Raw genomic sequence first — 13,759 nt, 5'->3', positions numbered from 1 at the left:
TTAAATTCTAAGATTCCTTAATTACTTAAAAGCTAAGTGAAATATATATATATAATTTTATTTTTTCTAATTTAAGAATAGCAGTCAAGAAGACTAAAAACTTCTTAAGCATAATCAGAAGGAGAATCCATCATTTTCTTAGCTCTCACCTAAAAGCAGCAACTTCAATTCCCGTTTAAGGTTTAGTTTATCCCGTTTAAGTTGTTTCTCTATTTCTCTGGATATCCTCCGGCCGTCTTGTTCTTCAGGAGACAAGCAGCACCCGTCCATTGTCTTCCAAGATTAGCAGCTTCTCTTTGCCGGAGAGTGCCACAGCGGTCGGAGATAAATGTGATCTGATGTTGTCAGACGTGTCAGGGAAATCTTTTCCCTGAAACCAGCACATTGTTGCTGAGTTTCTGCTGCCATTCTTCCCCATACAGGATCCAGTTCAGGTACATTTTACATTCCTGCTCTGCAAGAGGCGGGTCCCAGCTGAAAGGGTTTGTCATGTGGATTTGCTTTCACATTCATACTTTAATCAACAACTTTTTTTTTTTTTGTTTCAATACAAAAGGGCAAGGTGGAGAAAAGAATAAAGTGTAGGTGATTATTCTAAATGAAGTGGGTTTACACTGTTTTTTTTTCCAAAAACAAATGAAACTAAAGTCAAATAAAAATCAAGGCTTTTAATTATGTACAATTTAAAGTGACAACACACATTTTAATTCAAACTGTGCAACGAAGGACACGTTAGGTTTTGCCACAAGCACGATTTGGAGACAGTGGGAACAAAAAGGTACTTTTTCTTTATCTTGTTTTTTACCGTAAAACATTGTGTCATCACCATTGTGAAATCAAAACGAAAATAAATTCTTTTTTTTTTGCTTATGGTGCCTGCAGTCAGTCTTACAAAGCTGCAGAGCAGGATTTGTGGCATTCTTCATTCAAAGAAGACATCTTCTGACGTCTTCTGATTCAAGTGAGTTAAAGAGTGTGTCATACTATAAACCGCGCATAATTTCCAAGTGGGCATAATAAATAAATGGCTGTACTGTACATATATTACTTCTTGCCATAGTACATTTGACACTGGACAACAATAAATATGCAGATGTTCCAATAAAACATTATTTAAAGCCAGCGTAGATTGTCTCGCTGGCTCAGCTGTTTCTGAATTTCTCTCATTTTTCAAAATGAAAACCATAAAACCAACCAAATATTCAGTGCTGTTGCTGGAACCTGTGGTTACAGAAAAAAAAACAACAACTCTCTGCTTCATTATTAAAGGTTTAAAAATTCCATGTTATCCATAAAGATTGTGTCTTTGACTGATCTGAAGACAACCTTGATGTTTTCTGTGTCTGTGGCACAGGTGAAGTGTGTGTAGAGGGGTTTATGTCGATCTTTGTGGAGGTTTTTGTACATCTTCTCAATAAACTTTTTTGCAGATTCTGCATCATGGGAAGGCCCTACAAAAGAGAAAGAGCATGACTTAAACAGCGCTGTTTGTTGAGTCGATTTCCATCAAATCTACAACAAATGTTCTGAAGAAAACTCAGAAAATGTGAACACTGCTGCATTCACTGCTTAGATGGTATAAATGCTATGTCTCCGCTTATAACACATTTTTGGACAGAGAGCGAAAGGAAGGATTTCTTATTTGCCAGTGCAAATCTGTTTCATGTCACGAAATAAAAATGCACAGCATACAAAAATGTAAATGTAAATACAGCATCACAAATGAGGCTCAGGAAGATGCAAAGAGGAAATAGACAAGTCATTACAGAAATGATGGAACAGAGAGAAAACTGGACCTTTTGTATAATATATAACTGAAGAGTTTGATTTTACAGTCAGAATAGAAATATGTATAATTTACCTTTGTACTCTGGGAAGTATGTCCCCAAATCAGATGTTCTGATTTTGTCTTCCAGCAAGTCTGTCTTATTCAAAAAGAGGATGGTGGACGACTCCTGAAACCACGTGGATGAGACGATTGTCTTGAACAGGGCGAGGCTCTCCTTCAGCCGGTTCTAGAAAGCAAACAGGAGAGTTGTGCCTAATTTTAATATTTAATTGTTTTGAAACTGGAGGTCAAATAATCTGCACTCGGGACTCTGGGGGATTCAAACGTACATCTGTCTGACTCTCATAAAGGACTTGATCGTATTCGTTGAGGGCTGCCAGGAATATGATGGAGGTGACGTTTTCAAAGGAATGGATCCATTTCTTCCTTTGGGAGCGCTGGCCACCCACATCCACCATCCTATATGAACAGCAACGATTTTATTTAGTCACTCATTTTATTGATTTCCTTCAAAAAGTTAAATTTAAAAAAAAAAACTGTAATCACTAGAGAAGACATTTTTTTTTGTTCCCATATTAAAGGACGTGTGTTTACAGATACATTTTCTGTTAACAGTATGGCTTCCAGCTAATCAAACCAATATAAAATCATACCTGAAGATGGCTTGCTTCATGTCAAATAGGTACTCTATGATCCCCGAGGTGGGAACCCTGACCCTTAAGATGTCCTGCAGAGTGGGAACGTAATCTGGGGCAGTGATCCTGTCCATATCACTCAGATAACTAAAAAGAAAAAATAAATAAATAAGTATATACACACACACACACACACAACATATATATATATATATATATATGAAAGAGTCGTGTCTATGATTGTTGTCATGAAGCGTCATTCTGTAAGTCTTATGCATGTAAAGTGTTACTGTGTTCACTTCTTCCTACTCGTTTTCAAAAAGTAGTGAAAAGCAAATAATTGTGTTCTTGTTTATGTAATCTCATGTTATTTCTCTGTCCCAATGACTGCTTGTTCTCTTGTTTTTGAAAACCTATAATAAATAAAAGTAAGAAAATACACTCTTAATTATGATAAACTGTTGGCCAGAAAATTCACATTCATAGAGTCTTTAATTTCACAGGAGTCACAGACCCAACCATTCATCCTGTCACTTGATTTTTTAATTTAATCACTTGTGAAGTTCTTCCCAATTTGTATAATTATATCTTATTTGTGTGTTTCTGTATGATTATTTGTACCAGCCTGGGGTGGAAAAATATGATTTTTGATGTACAGATGTGCATAAGAGACAAAAAAAAAAAAAATCTTGAATTTTAAATTAACCAAACAATAGGAAACCGAAGGTCAGATTATTTTGTGATATTGGAAAAACAGGACAGCAACTTTGTAACACTGAAATCTGACATGAAAAGTGGGGAGAAAACAGGTTTACTATTTGGCAGAGTCTGACAGCTGGAACTCTCGCCTCCTGTCGTAACACTGCTGTACTCCTTGGTCACTCCACACTCGCTTAATGGCGTCCACCTGCCAGGGCTCCAGTGTTTTCACCTGAATTTCCTCCACTTCTTTCAGTTTTTCAGCATAGCGCTAAAGCAAAACACAACAAAAACAAAACATTCACGAGAGAGTCAACTAAAAAGAGCTCTTAAATAATGTTAAATGTAAAAGTTTATGCTGGCTGGTAGATTGATGGCGTATCATTAGAGGAATCCTGTCAGTCCTGGAAATAAACAGACCCGTTGCCTCAGGTTGCATAGAGGATTAGTTCAGAATCTTCTCAGTGAGATTCTGTGAAGTTATACTTGGTTAAAAAAAAAAAAATTCAATGCAGGCCACAGAAAAAAAAAATTCCTGCAACCGTAAGCTTGTCATAAAAGCAAATAGATCTTTGGAGTGGTGGAAGCAAATGAGCCAATCAGATTTTCATCCGCTACTTTAAAACAACAGAAGCTAAAAATAATCATGTTAGTGTGATGCATTGACAGTGGGAAATAACTGTCTGCATCTCATATAACATTGATGAGCATGGGGGGTATTTTGTTCTGCCACACAATGAGTTTGAATGATGATGTTTGAACCTGCTTGTCGTATCAGTCAGCCAGATCAACGCCGAACCATCAGGCCTCCCCAGAACCAAGTAAACTTTTGGATTGTGTGTCAGCTGTGCAGAAGTGTTCGTGTGCCTTTAGGATCTCGAAGAGATTTGTTCAACTAAAGTAACGTTGTATTGTATTACAGACGGCTTTTGACTGTGCAATAGTTTTAAGAACAAGACAAGAAAACAAACGGGAACTCCCAGATGCACTGGCAGGATGGAAGGAAATAAGAGGATCAAAACTGACCTCAAATTGACCTCATGTAGGTTAGCACTGGTAGGATTGATTGATATGTTTATTTATAAATGTATTTATTATTTTCTTTCTCACATACATATGCATTTTTGAACAGTTTAAACTGTGGACGAGGCAACGACCTGGCCATACGAAGGCAAATGCTACCAAGAGACTCCAGCTTCCCAGTGATAAAAATCCACAGACATATTTTGATGCAATCATATGCTTTTCAACAAGAATTTCAGGATATTGTTTCTTGTTTGTTTTGCTAACGACACACAAAAAAAGTACACAGGTTCTTACGATATTCATTTCATCAAGATAGTCGATCTTCAGAGTCTCCATGGCCTCAATCAGAGCCTGGATGGCTGTGATGATGTTCTGACACACCAGCTTGATAAAACCTTTCCTGTCAGATTCGCTGTAGCCGTTGCCATGGATGATCCTCATCTGCTTGATGAAGGTGCTCTTCCCGCTTTCACCAGTTCCTAAGTAATTAGAATAAATGAGATGAAAAGCAGAGTAAAGACAATAAAAAAATCAGATTGAAAAACATAAACATGCAACAAACGTGCCTAAAATTGTAGCATGTGATGTAAAGAGGAGTTTCCATTTTAAATATCAAATAAGGGTGGACTTTTTTTGCAGTAGTACATGGAAAAAAATGTTTCTACTATTATAGTAATCAGCCTCTTGTCATACTGTTATGTTGCGTTCTACATTGCAAACACAGATGTTTTGATTTTAAAATTTACAAAATACAGCAAGCGCTGAAATACCAGTGGAAGTTTTGGAAAACTATTTGACCTGTTTTATAAATCTTACACAATTAGCTTTGTCCTGTCAGTACGTCAACATGTCGCCAGCGTTATCTGTTGTCTACATTTCAGATTTAGGAATGAGACACTTAAGTCTTTTGTTCACATCATTTAGACAGCCTGATGGCAAGATGCTGGCACCATGTTTCAGTGTTCTGCGGGACATCCTGTGTTCGTTTCTGACCACATTTGTGGCTCTGCATGTAGGTCCAAGTGATAAGCTTTGGTTTTTCCCTACACCAGGTCTCCTACACGGCTTTTTGACAAAGTGCAAATTAATTGCCATGCCAGCAGAGCCTGCCATCTGCGTTGCGGATCTCTACGTCTCCTCCAAAATTATCGTCGATCTCTCGGCATTCTGTCTCTCCTTTCCAGGCCTGTCAGTTTAGGCAAGCAGCAATGTCAAGATTACACAACAGTTTCATGTTACTCTTCTCTGTTTGTGAATTAAATGTGGTCTGAGAAACGTTGGGATATTGCTTTAAAAGCTAACCCTGTCTTAATTTTTTCTGCAACTATATTCCTGACCTGTCTGGTACAGTTCTTGTTCCACATGATGTTTTTTTTTTTTTTCTTACCAGTGTAAAATAAAGGTCTTCACATAATAGCTGGATTTATATTGACATTAAAGGACTCAGATGTGGACTCTGTTGACTAATAAGTCATTAAATGAAACAAGTCTATCTCCAGGTTGTCAAAAGAATTATTGATATTTGTGTCAATATTTTCAGTTTTTTGGGTTATAACATGAAATACAATAAAATGTGCTCACATTTTTATTTGGCACAAAATGTGGGAAAGTGTGAGGGATTCGAATATTTTCTCAAGGCAGTGTCCATCAGCTACTCTTTGTTTAAAAAAGTCCATTTCTACAACTCAAATCTTGACAACAATTATACAGAAGAAACTAGGAAGGACGGATCCTGAGGAAAGAGGAAAAGAAACTAAAACAGCTGAATACCATTTCCGCCAATAAAAACCCAGAGACCTAAAGACTCACCTTCATCACATGGAGTCACCAAAGAGGGAACACACAAAAGACATTTCAGAAATCTTACCTAAAAGCAGCAGCTTCAGCTCCTTATTATTTTCTTTCTCTTTCCTTAGTTGCCTGTCTATTTCTCTGGATATTCTCTGGCTTTCTTTTTCCTCGGGAGACACATAGCAACAGTCCATTGTTGTCCAAATTCACTGGCTGCTTTTCAGATACGCTGCCGCTGCCGACTGGAATGGGTGAAACGTGTTTGCTGTGGAGTTTTTCATGCCTGCCAGGTAAACCTGTATGTCTCAGGACAGGCGGATTGTCAACGTGTTAGTCATTCTTCCTCAAGCCGGTAAACTTTACATACCTGCTGTGCAGGAGGCAGGCTGTGAATGAAGAGCTTTGACGTCATGGACAACTCCACTCTTAGGTGGAGTTGTTCTCTAAACAATACAGGAGAAATATCTTGACATAGAATGTTTATTTTTTATTTTTATTAAAAAAAAAAAATAAGCAATAGTTTTCAGATGGTCTTCCTTGTGTGAGACAGCTTCATAACTTGTCTTTGGCCAAAAGTGAACACGGCTGGAAAGATACTTTTTTTTTTAACGATTTGGGCACACCCTGGAGTGATTCACACTGTGCTTAATGCCAACGAAGACATGTTGTTCTTTTCTTTTCTTTTGTCAAAGCGGCTTTGTTGAACTTTCCTGGGAGGGTTTTCCATAACTGTAAAATCACAAGTAATCCAGATTAAAGAAGAGAGGTATCACGAAAACCTTCTCTACAAAAAAGTCAATTCCTTTTTTCTGAAACAACATCAAATCCATTTTAGACTAATAGAAAAAGTCCTGACTTGAATCTGTCAAGGGAGTCAACAGTGATAAGGGTGATGGCACGGAGGCCTTCCAACTTCAAAGACTTGGAGGTTGTCATAACAAATAAATATATTACCTACCAGTGGTAAAGCTGGTCAGAAATAATTTAAATAATTAGAAATGCTGTAATGCCAGTTAAATTTTTTCCATTGACGACTGAGAAGGGAATATACTTTTTATTACACTTATAGACATGACCTTTTTTTTTTATAAATTAGATTGTAAATAAAAACATTGCCCCAAATTTATTTTATGTTTTATTAAACAATCTCATTTCATATCAGACAAAAAAGTAATAATTTAAATCTAAATCTGGCAAAGATATAAAGAAAAACAATAACAAAGTTATGATAAACTGCACGCAGTCTTGTCGTTGTATGTGCTTTCATATTTACACTCTAATGGACGGAGAGAAAAAATAACACAGGCAAATAAAAGACAAAATCTATATTTCTTCCAAATGTAGCAGCTAGAACAGCTTCTGAACAGTCTTTTAATTGAATCGTGTTAAAACATAAAGAGTGTATTGTTTGAAATGTACAATCTAAAAGTGTCAAACAGATATACTTTAACACAATTTAAAACATGTAATGAAGACAATGGGAGCAAAACTACTTATTTCACTGAACACATTAACATTAGCATCAGTGTAATCTAATGCTTGCAGAGCTATTTTTAATTTCCGCCTCTCAAAGCTGTAGGCCAGGACATGTGGCATTCTTCCTCAATAAAATATTCATTGAAATTTCTGGAATATGTAATCATCCCCAGGACGTTATGATCCAAATAACCAACAAGCCCTTTCATTCTGGGGCTTAAAAAAGGCAGCAGTTGAAGGAAAATTGGTTTTTGACTGGTTTGAAGACAGCATGGATGTTCTTCTCTGTGAAGCATTACAACTTTTGGCTCTGGCTCATAAAACTCCCAAATGTTTCAAATGCTCTTGTAAGATCGTGTCTTCCACTGATCTGAAGACAAAGCGGATGTTTTCGGTGTCGGTGGCGCAGGTGAAGTGTGTGTAGAGGGGTTTGTCCTGCTCTTTGTGACGCTTGATGTACATCTGATGGATGAAGTGTTTTGCCGATTCAGCATCGCATTGAGGCCCTGTGAGAATGAGAGCGGTCAGAATCAGCACGAATAACGTAGCACTTATAAATCATGAAACCAACACAGAATGTCGAATTATATTATGTATTCGACCTGGGAAGAGTATAAATCACATGAAGTCTCAATATGTGACTTTCAGATGTGTTTAAAGAGATAATTATTTTTACCTTGATCTACTGTCATTGCAGAAGTAGTGTTTTCTTTCACTTTGCTTACTAAGTCATTGATTCAGCACACACATGTCTTCTGTATTACATTATCTGCATTTCATTATTTTACTTGATCAATTTTGTGAACACAAGTTGACAGTAAGAGTTTGTCCCTTAAAGGGTTTTCTGTACAAATCAATGTAAAATCAATAAATGTTGGTTGGATTATAACAGTGAGTGTTATAATCTCACTGCTTCCTGTGTCGACTGGGATCTTGGAGAATTAAAATTGTGCTGAGCGGGTGAACAGATGCATCAGTAATGACATTAATATTTTATACATTTTCATCATTTTGAGACTGACTGTGAAATAAGATTTTTTTTTTCCTGTGGTAGTTTGATTTATTTATATGTCACAAGATAATGACACTAGTAAAAAAACACTGAAATCTATGAATTTAACTAGCATATCATGAAATAATAATATTATAATAATGTCATTTCCAATCTCATTTTCATTCATTTGTAATCAACCAGAACAGTTATTAGTTACTTATTAAATTGTGCTTCATCCCTGGATGTTTTTTGTAAACAATAATAGCATATAACTCATACATTTATTTGTGTTGTATTATTTGTTGGACTTGTTTTAATTTTGACTGAAATTCAGAATAACAGATAAAAACACGGGTCTACACTGTAGAAATGTAGAGCAATCCCATAATTTACCGTTGTACTTTGGGAAGTAAGTTGCCAGATGTGACGTTTTGATTTTCTCCTGCAGCAGGTCCGTTTTGTTCAGAAACAGGATAGTGGAGGACTTCTTAAACCAATTGGATGAAATGAGAGTCTTGAACAGGGCGAGGCTCTCCATCAGTCGGTTCTAAAAAGGCAGAAATTACAACAAAACTTAAAAACGAACCCATTTAAAGCTGCAAAACCATAGAAAAAGGATAGAGACACCATTGGATCAGAACGTACAGCTGTCTGACTCTCATAAAGGACTTGATCGTATTCGTTGAGGGCTGCCAGGAATATGATGGAGGTGACGTTTTCAAAACAGTGGATCCACTTCTTCCTTTGTGAACGCTGGCCACCGACATCCACCATCCTGAAAACAAAGAAATGTCGCTTTTAAATATATTAACTTCATAACTTGCATATATATATATATTTCCTTTTCCTTAAAGAGTGGATCTTACCTGAATATGACTGATTTCATGGGAAACGGGTATTCTATAATGCCCGTGGTGGGAACCCTGACCCTCAAGATGTCCTGCAGAGTGGGAACGTAATCTGGGGCCGTGATTCGGTCTATGTCACTCAAATAACTAAGAAGTAAGAAAAGAAAGTAATACAATTAAATAATAAAATTTGCTGACATGACAATCTAAAGCAGAACGTAGTTCAAGCTCATTTATAAAGGCAACTTGACGAAACCATTTATGCACACTTGATATAAAAACAGTCTTTATTCTAACTTTCTTCACTATGTCTTATCATTAGCTTTCAGATGTTGCATCAGTTCAAATCAATATATTCACACAGTGCCAATTCACAACAAATATAATCTCAAGGCACTTTACAAAAAGAGAAAAAAAAGTCAATCATATAGGCAGAATCAAAGTCAATTGCATACATTTGAATGTGATAATAGTCAATCAACACAGTCAAGATCAGTGATTTATTATGTTTATTCTTGTTATCAACTAATCAATCTTCATAAACTTGTTTTGTCACAAAAAGAATTAGGGTGTTTGAGCTGTCACTTTAAAATACACTTGTAGGTGTATTTTAAAGAATCCTACTGTAAAATTAAATATATACGTACACAACAAAAATGACACAGAATCAATCCTACATCTCATAAATGCTAAAGAGTACTGTAAAACTGAAAAAGAGCTCACTATTTAGCAGAGTCTGACAGCTGGAACTCCCTCTTCCGGTCATAACACTTTTGCACCCCGAGGTCACTCCATACTCGCTTAATTGCATCCACCTGCCAGAAATCTAACCTATACACCTCGGTGGAATCCACTGGGCTCAGTTTGTCTGCATAGCTCTGAAACAAACAAACAAAACGACATCCAGAACTGAGTCAACTGAAACCATTTTTTTTTAGATTAAACCTTCGAAATCCACTGAAAAAATGTTGTAAAGATGTTCAACTGAGCCTCACTCTTAAGCAGAGTGATGAACATGTTAACAGATTAACTGTAAAATGGTAATCCTATGTACTGCACAGCTGATGCTTCTTTTTAATTTTTCAACTTCAGTATGTTCCTTGAAAATTTGTAAGATTAAAAAAAAAGGATTAAATTTTGGGTCCAGAACTTTAAATGATAATTTGTAGAATCCTTAAGAAATATCTCTGCCCAGACACGTCACCGACCGGGAAGAGGAAGAGGTTATTGAGAATTAAAGTGTGGATCTGAATAACTTAATTGACTTGTACAAAAAGGTGATAAGCATAATCTAATGCACTGAAAAACATTGACGTTTGTGGAAAAATTCTGGAGAACCTTTTCCATCCTTGGTATTGGGAGGTATGTATATCCTGCTGGGATCTGCTACGGGGGGCAGCATCAGTACTAGAAATGTCAGCAGACTGATGAAGCAGGTATCGTTTTTCAAAAGCTTTAAACTTTATATATTATATCACTTTATACTAAGTTTTAAACATGGCCAAAAACATACATTTGCTCAATAATACATCCCCACAAGATAACAGATGACACAATGTGAGTGTGACTGCCTGGCTGCATGCCAAGCACAAAGAAGAAGTTTTTTTTTAAATTCACAATCTATGTTTAAAGTCAAGAATTGACCTGAAGTCTCTACATGGCAGTAAAATATTTTTAAAAAGAATGCACTGGAGTCGATTAAACAGTTGAACTAATTCATTTTTTCCTCTCGGTACATTTAACAGTAATCTTGAATTTGCCCAAATATCAGCAATGCATGGTTTGAATTAATGTAAATTACCTAACAAAGCTTTTGCAATCACAAGTAATTCAGATTTTATCATAAAGATCCTACAAAGTTTTGAATGGGGGTGAATAAACGAAAAAGAAAAGAGATTAAACAAGTTGAATAAAGGATAATCATTGTCTATCCGTTTTGTTGTGATGCTGACAGAGGTTAATGTTAACTTCTTGATAAAAAGAAAAGTAATTTTCTTTCAGTCAAATTGTTTCACCTCTGCCAATTATTTGGAAATAATATAAAAGGAAGATGTGAAATGGATTTTCTCAGGAAAGATAAATATGGATGTAATGATAGCCTGCATCACCACTGAAGAGTTTAAATTATGAAACACCAGCAGCAGTAACACAACCGTTCGTGAGTAATCTCTGTAAGGAGACGGCATCCTGTCTATCAGTGATGGAAAATACTCCGACAATTTGTAACAAATTGCTAGATTTATTTTTTCCTGAGTCACTTTTTCTGTCATTTTCTCTTGTTCTTTGTCCAACAAAAGAAGAAGATCAGAAGGAACATTAAGAGAAGTCTCTTACGATATTTTCGTCATCAAGGTAGTCGATCTTCAGAGTCTCCATGGCCTCAATCAGAGCCTGGACGGCTGTGATGATGTTCTGACACACCAGCTTGATAAAACCTTTCCTTTCAGATTCACTGTATCCACTGCCATGGATGATCCTCATCTGCTTGATGAAGGTGCTCTTCCCGCTTTCACCGGTACCTAGGAAAACGTCCAAAGTATTAAAAGCAAAGCAAAGAATGAAATTTACGGCAAAGGAAATGACATCAATACATCACTACTGGACTTAATTTAGGGGGGGAAAAAGCAACGATGTTTTATTATATGTTGGATTTATCTAAAGTAAAGATGGACGGTTTCGTCTCAAGCAAAAACTGCAGGTGTAGAATGTACAAAAAGACGGAAATCCTGCCAACTCAGTCAGATTAAATGGAAACAACAATTTTCAACTCTCACCAAAGATTCTCGATTTGATTTAGAAATAGGCTTTTACTGAGTCATTTCAATGTGTGTCAAAGGTCGTCAGAGACTTTTGCAGTCTCTAACGATTTTTTTTTCTTCCTGGATTCTATTTGGCAAAATCCATCTTACCATCAAAAAGAAAGTGAAGTGAAATGAAGTTGAGTGGGCCAGAGTTGTTTTGGAAGGGAAAGGGAGGGCACTATCAGACAGGTGGTCATGTTGTTTTGCCTAATCTGCATATGATGTGATGTCACAATCCAAATGCAAACAGCAAATTTCTTTGAACTTGAGGCAACCCACTTCCATGTCTTTAGAAAATATGCAAACAATGTCTGTTCAGTAATGTCAGCAGATGTTGACACTAAAACTAGAATAATAAAAATAAAATAAAAAGTGTCCAAATTCAGGCAGCAGGAGGCAGGTTCATGTTTCAAAGACAAAAACTTTTGACAAAATGCACCACAGGAAACCCCCAAGCCAGAAAACATTGATGAATCTAAACTTGATGCTCTGTCAGCTGCCTAAAACACACACAAAAGTGTGTGTGTGTGTATACGTGTGTGTGTGTGTGTAAAGAGGTTATCAACAGATAAACATGGGTCTAGGTAGATATAGCAATTGAGGGTTGAGAAACTGGCAACTTATGTTAAGATCAAATGAAAAATATGCATAGACATTTACAGAATGTATCCAATTAGCAATAAAAACAGTGTCTGATTCATTAATGTGAGCTTAAAGCCAGGCCACGGCAAAATGTCTGAAAACTGATCGAGATTATTTCTGAAATCTTACCTAAAAGCAGCAGCTTCACCTCCTTTTTCAATTTTTGTTGGTCCCTTCTAAGCTCTTTTTCTATTTCTCTACTCAAGCGTTCCTCCGGAGACAAGTTGCAGCACCTCAGCATTGTTGACCAAGTTAATCAGCTGCGGTTTGTCAAACTGTGAAGGAGGTGATCGGTGAACTGAATGCACGTTGATGTTTTTCATACCTGCCCAGTGAGGGACATCTCAGAACAGGCTGATTGTCACGAGTCACTTTTCCAGTCTTGCTACATTTAGCATTCCTGCCATGCAGGAGGCAGACTGCGACTGAAGGGAAAGGCTGAAACTGCTAACTGTCTTTTTGTTTTTTCCAACCAGCGTTTAGAAAAATCTGTTGTCAAGCAGAACTAGGATAGAGAATGTTTCTTTAACCATGAGGTGTTGAAGAAGATAGAGAAAATGCAGCCGAGCATAGTATTTATTAATAATTATTCACTTTCATTGGCTACCAGAAGGGAGCATGACAGGAAAGACAAACAGATTACAGGCACACCTAGAATGACTTGTTCTGTGTATGCTGTCAGCCCATTGACATGGGATTTACTGTAAATGTAGGTCTTTGACATTTCAGCTTAGTTAAATGTAACCTGATAAATTTTAAAAAAGTAATAAATGGTCCAGAGTTCAAAGAAGTATTGTAGGAAAAGACAAAGCAAGCCAGTCTAGTTAGTTCTGTAAAAATATAAGTGATAAGACTCCCTCTAGAACAAAACGTCATTCTTATAATCCCCATGGATTTCTTTTTCTTTTCAAAATTTCACTAGGATTTCAAAATTAATTGAACAAAAAGCCAGGTGTATTTTTGTACCAATACAGAAATAAACAATAAAAACGAGCTAAAGGTTGAATCACATGGGGGAAAAAAGCACATGTTTATAGTTATTACTGCTTTCACACAAA

General features: G+C 36.5%; 3 protein-coding genes across 4 annotated transcripts in view; all 3 read right to left on the bottom strand.

Annotated features, from left to right (window-relative positions):
• Window positions 1–565, bottom strand: part of LOC106954510 (guanine nucleotide-binding protein subunit alpha-14-like) — an 8,828-nt gene extending 8,263 nt beyond the window's left edge. The window contains exon 1 of the mRNA XM_015044050.1: window positions 150–565. Within this exon, the coding sequence (XP_014899536.1) occupies window positions 150–270 (121 nt within the window). The 5' untranslated portion in view covers window positions 271–565. The remainder of the gene's footprint in view (window positions 1–149) is intronic.
• An 88-nt stretch (window positions 566–653) lies between these two features.
• On the bottom strand, window positions 654–6,274 carry LOC106954511 (guanine nucleotide-binding protein subunit alpha-11-like). The gene is made up of 7 exons (XM_015044051.1): window positions 6,017–6,274; window positions 4,444–4,628; window positions 3,240–3,394; window positions 2,443–2,571; window positions 2,119–2,248; window positions 1,862–2,015; window positions 654–1,451 (listed from the first exon to the last, which is right to left on the bottom strand). The coding sequence occupies exons 1-7, from the start codon at window positions 6,132–6,134 to the stop codon at window positions 1,264–1,266; spliced, it is 1,059 nt and encodes a 352-aa protein (XP_014899537.1). The 5' UTR covers window positions 6,135–6,274; the 3' UTR covers window positions 654–1,263.
• A 976-nt stretch (window positions 6,275–7,250) lies between these two features.
• Window positions 7,251–13,114, bottom strand: LOC106954512 (guanine nucleotide-binding protein subunit alpha-11-like). Of its 2 annotated transcripts, none has more exons than XM_015044053.1 (7): window positions 13,027–13,114; window positions 11,593–11,777; window positions 9,982–10,136; window positions 9,277–9,405; window positions 9,056–9,185; window positions 8,804–8,957; window positions 7,251–7,922 (listed from the first exon to the last, which is right to left on the bottom strand). In XM_015044053.1, exons 2-7 carry the CDS (start codon window positions 11,737–11,739, stop codon window positions 7,732–7,734), a joined length of 906 nt encoding a protein of 301 aa, XP_014899539.1. In that variant the 5' UTR covers window positions 11,740–11,777; window positions 13,027–13,114; the 3' UTR covers window positions 7,251–7,731. The 2 variants fall into 2 exon arrangements, with proteins under 2 accessions (XP_014899539.1, XP_014899538.1); XM_015044052.1 differs by lacking the exon at window positions 13,027–13,114 and adding an exon at window positions 12,831–13,017.
• Between the last annotated feature and the right edge of the window lie 645 nt (window positions 13,115–13,759).

Source organism: Poecilia latipinna, unplaced genomic scaffold, assembly GCF_001443285.1.
Source record: "Poecilia latipinna isolate Pla-1442-1.1 unplaced genomic scaffold, P_latipinna-1.0 Scaffold661, whole genome shotgun sequence".
Lineage (NCBI taxonomy): Eukaryota > Metazoa > Chordata > Actinopteri > Cyprinodontiformes > Poeciliidae > Poecilia > Poecilia latipinna.
Note: the sequence above shows the minus strand (reverse complement) of the source record. Positions and strands in the feature narration are given on the sequence as shown.

Coding starts and splice junctions, on each gene's coding strand:
- LOC106954511 (XM_015044051.1), bottom strand. CDS start 6,134: ATGGACTGTTGCTATGTGTCTCCCGAGGAAAAAGAAAGCCAGAGAATA. Junction 2,249..2,442: donor ATGAAGCAAGCCATCTTCAG/GTATGATTTTAT, acceptor CTGTTCATATAG/GATGGTGGATGTGGGTGGCC. Junction 2,016..2,118: donor TTTATGAGAGTCAGACAGAT/GTACGTTTGAAT, acceptor TTTGCTTTCTAG/AACCGGCTGAAGGAGAGCCT.
- LOC106954512 (XM_015044052.1), bottom strand. CDS start 12,942: ATGCTGAGGTGCTGCAACTTGTCTCCGGAGGAACGCTTGAGTAGAGAA. Junction 11,778..12,830: donor GGTGAAGCTGCTGCTTTTAG/GTAAGATTTCAG, acceptor ACGTTTTCCTAG/GTACCGGTGAAAGCGGGAAG. Junction 9,406..9,981: donor CTGTCAGACTCTGCTAAATA/GTGAGCTCTTTT, acceptor CTTACTTCTTAG/TTATTTGAGTGACATAGACC.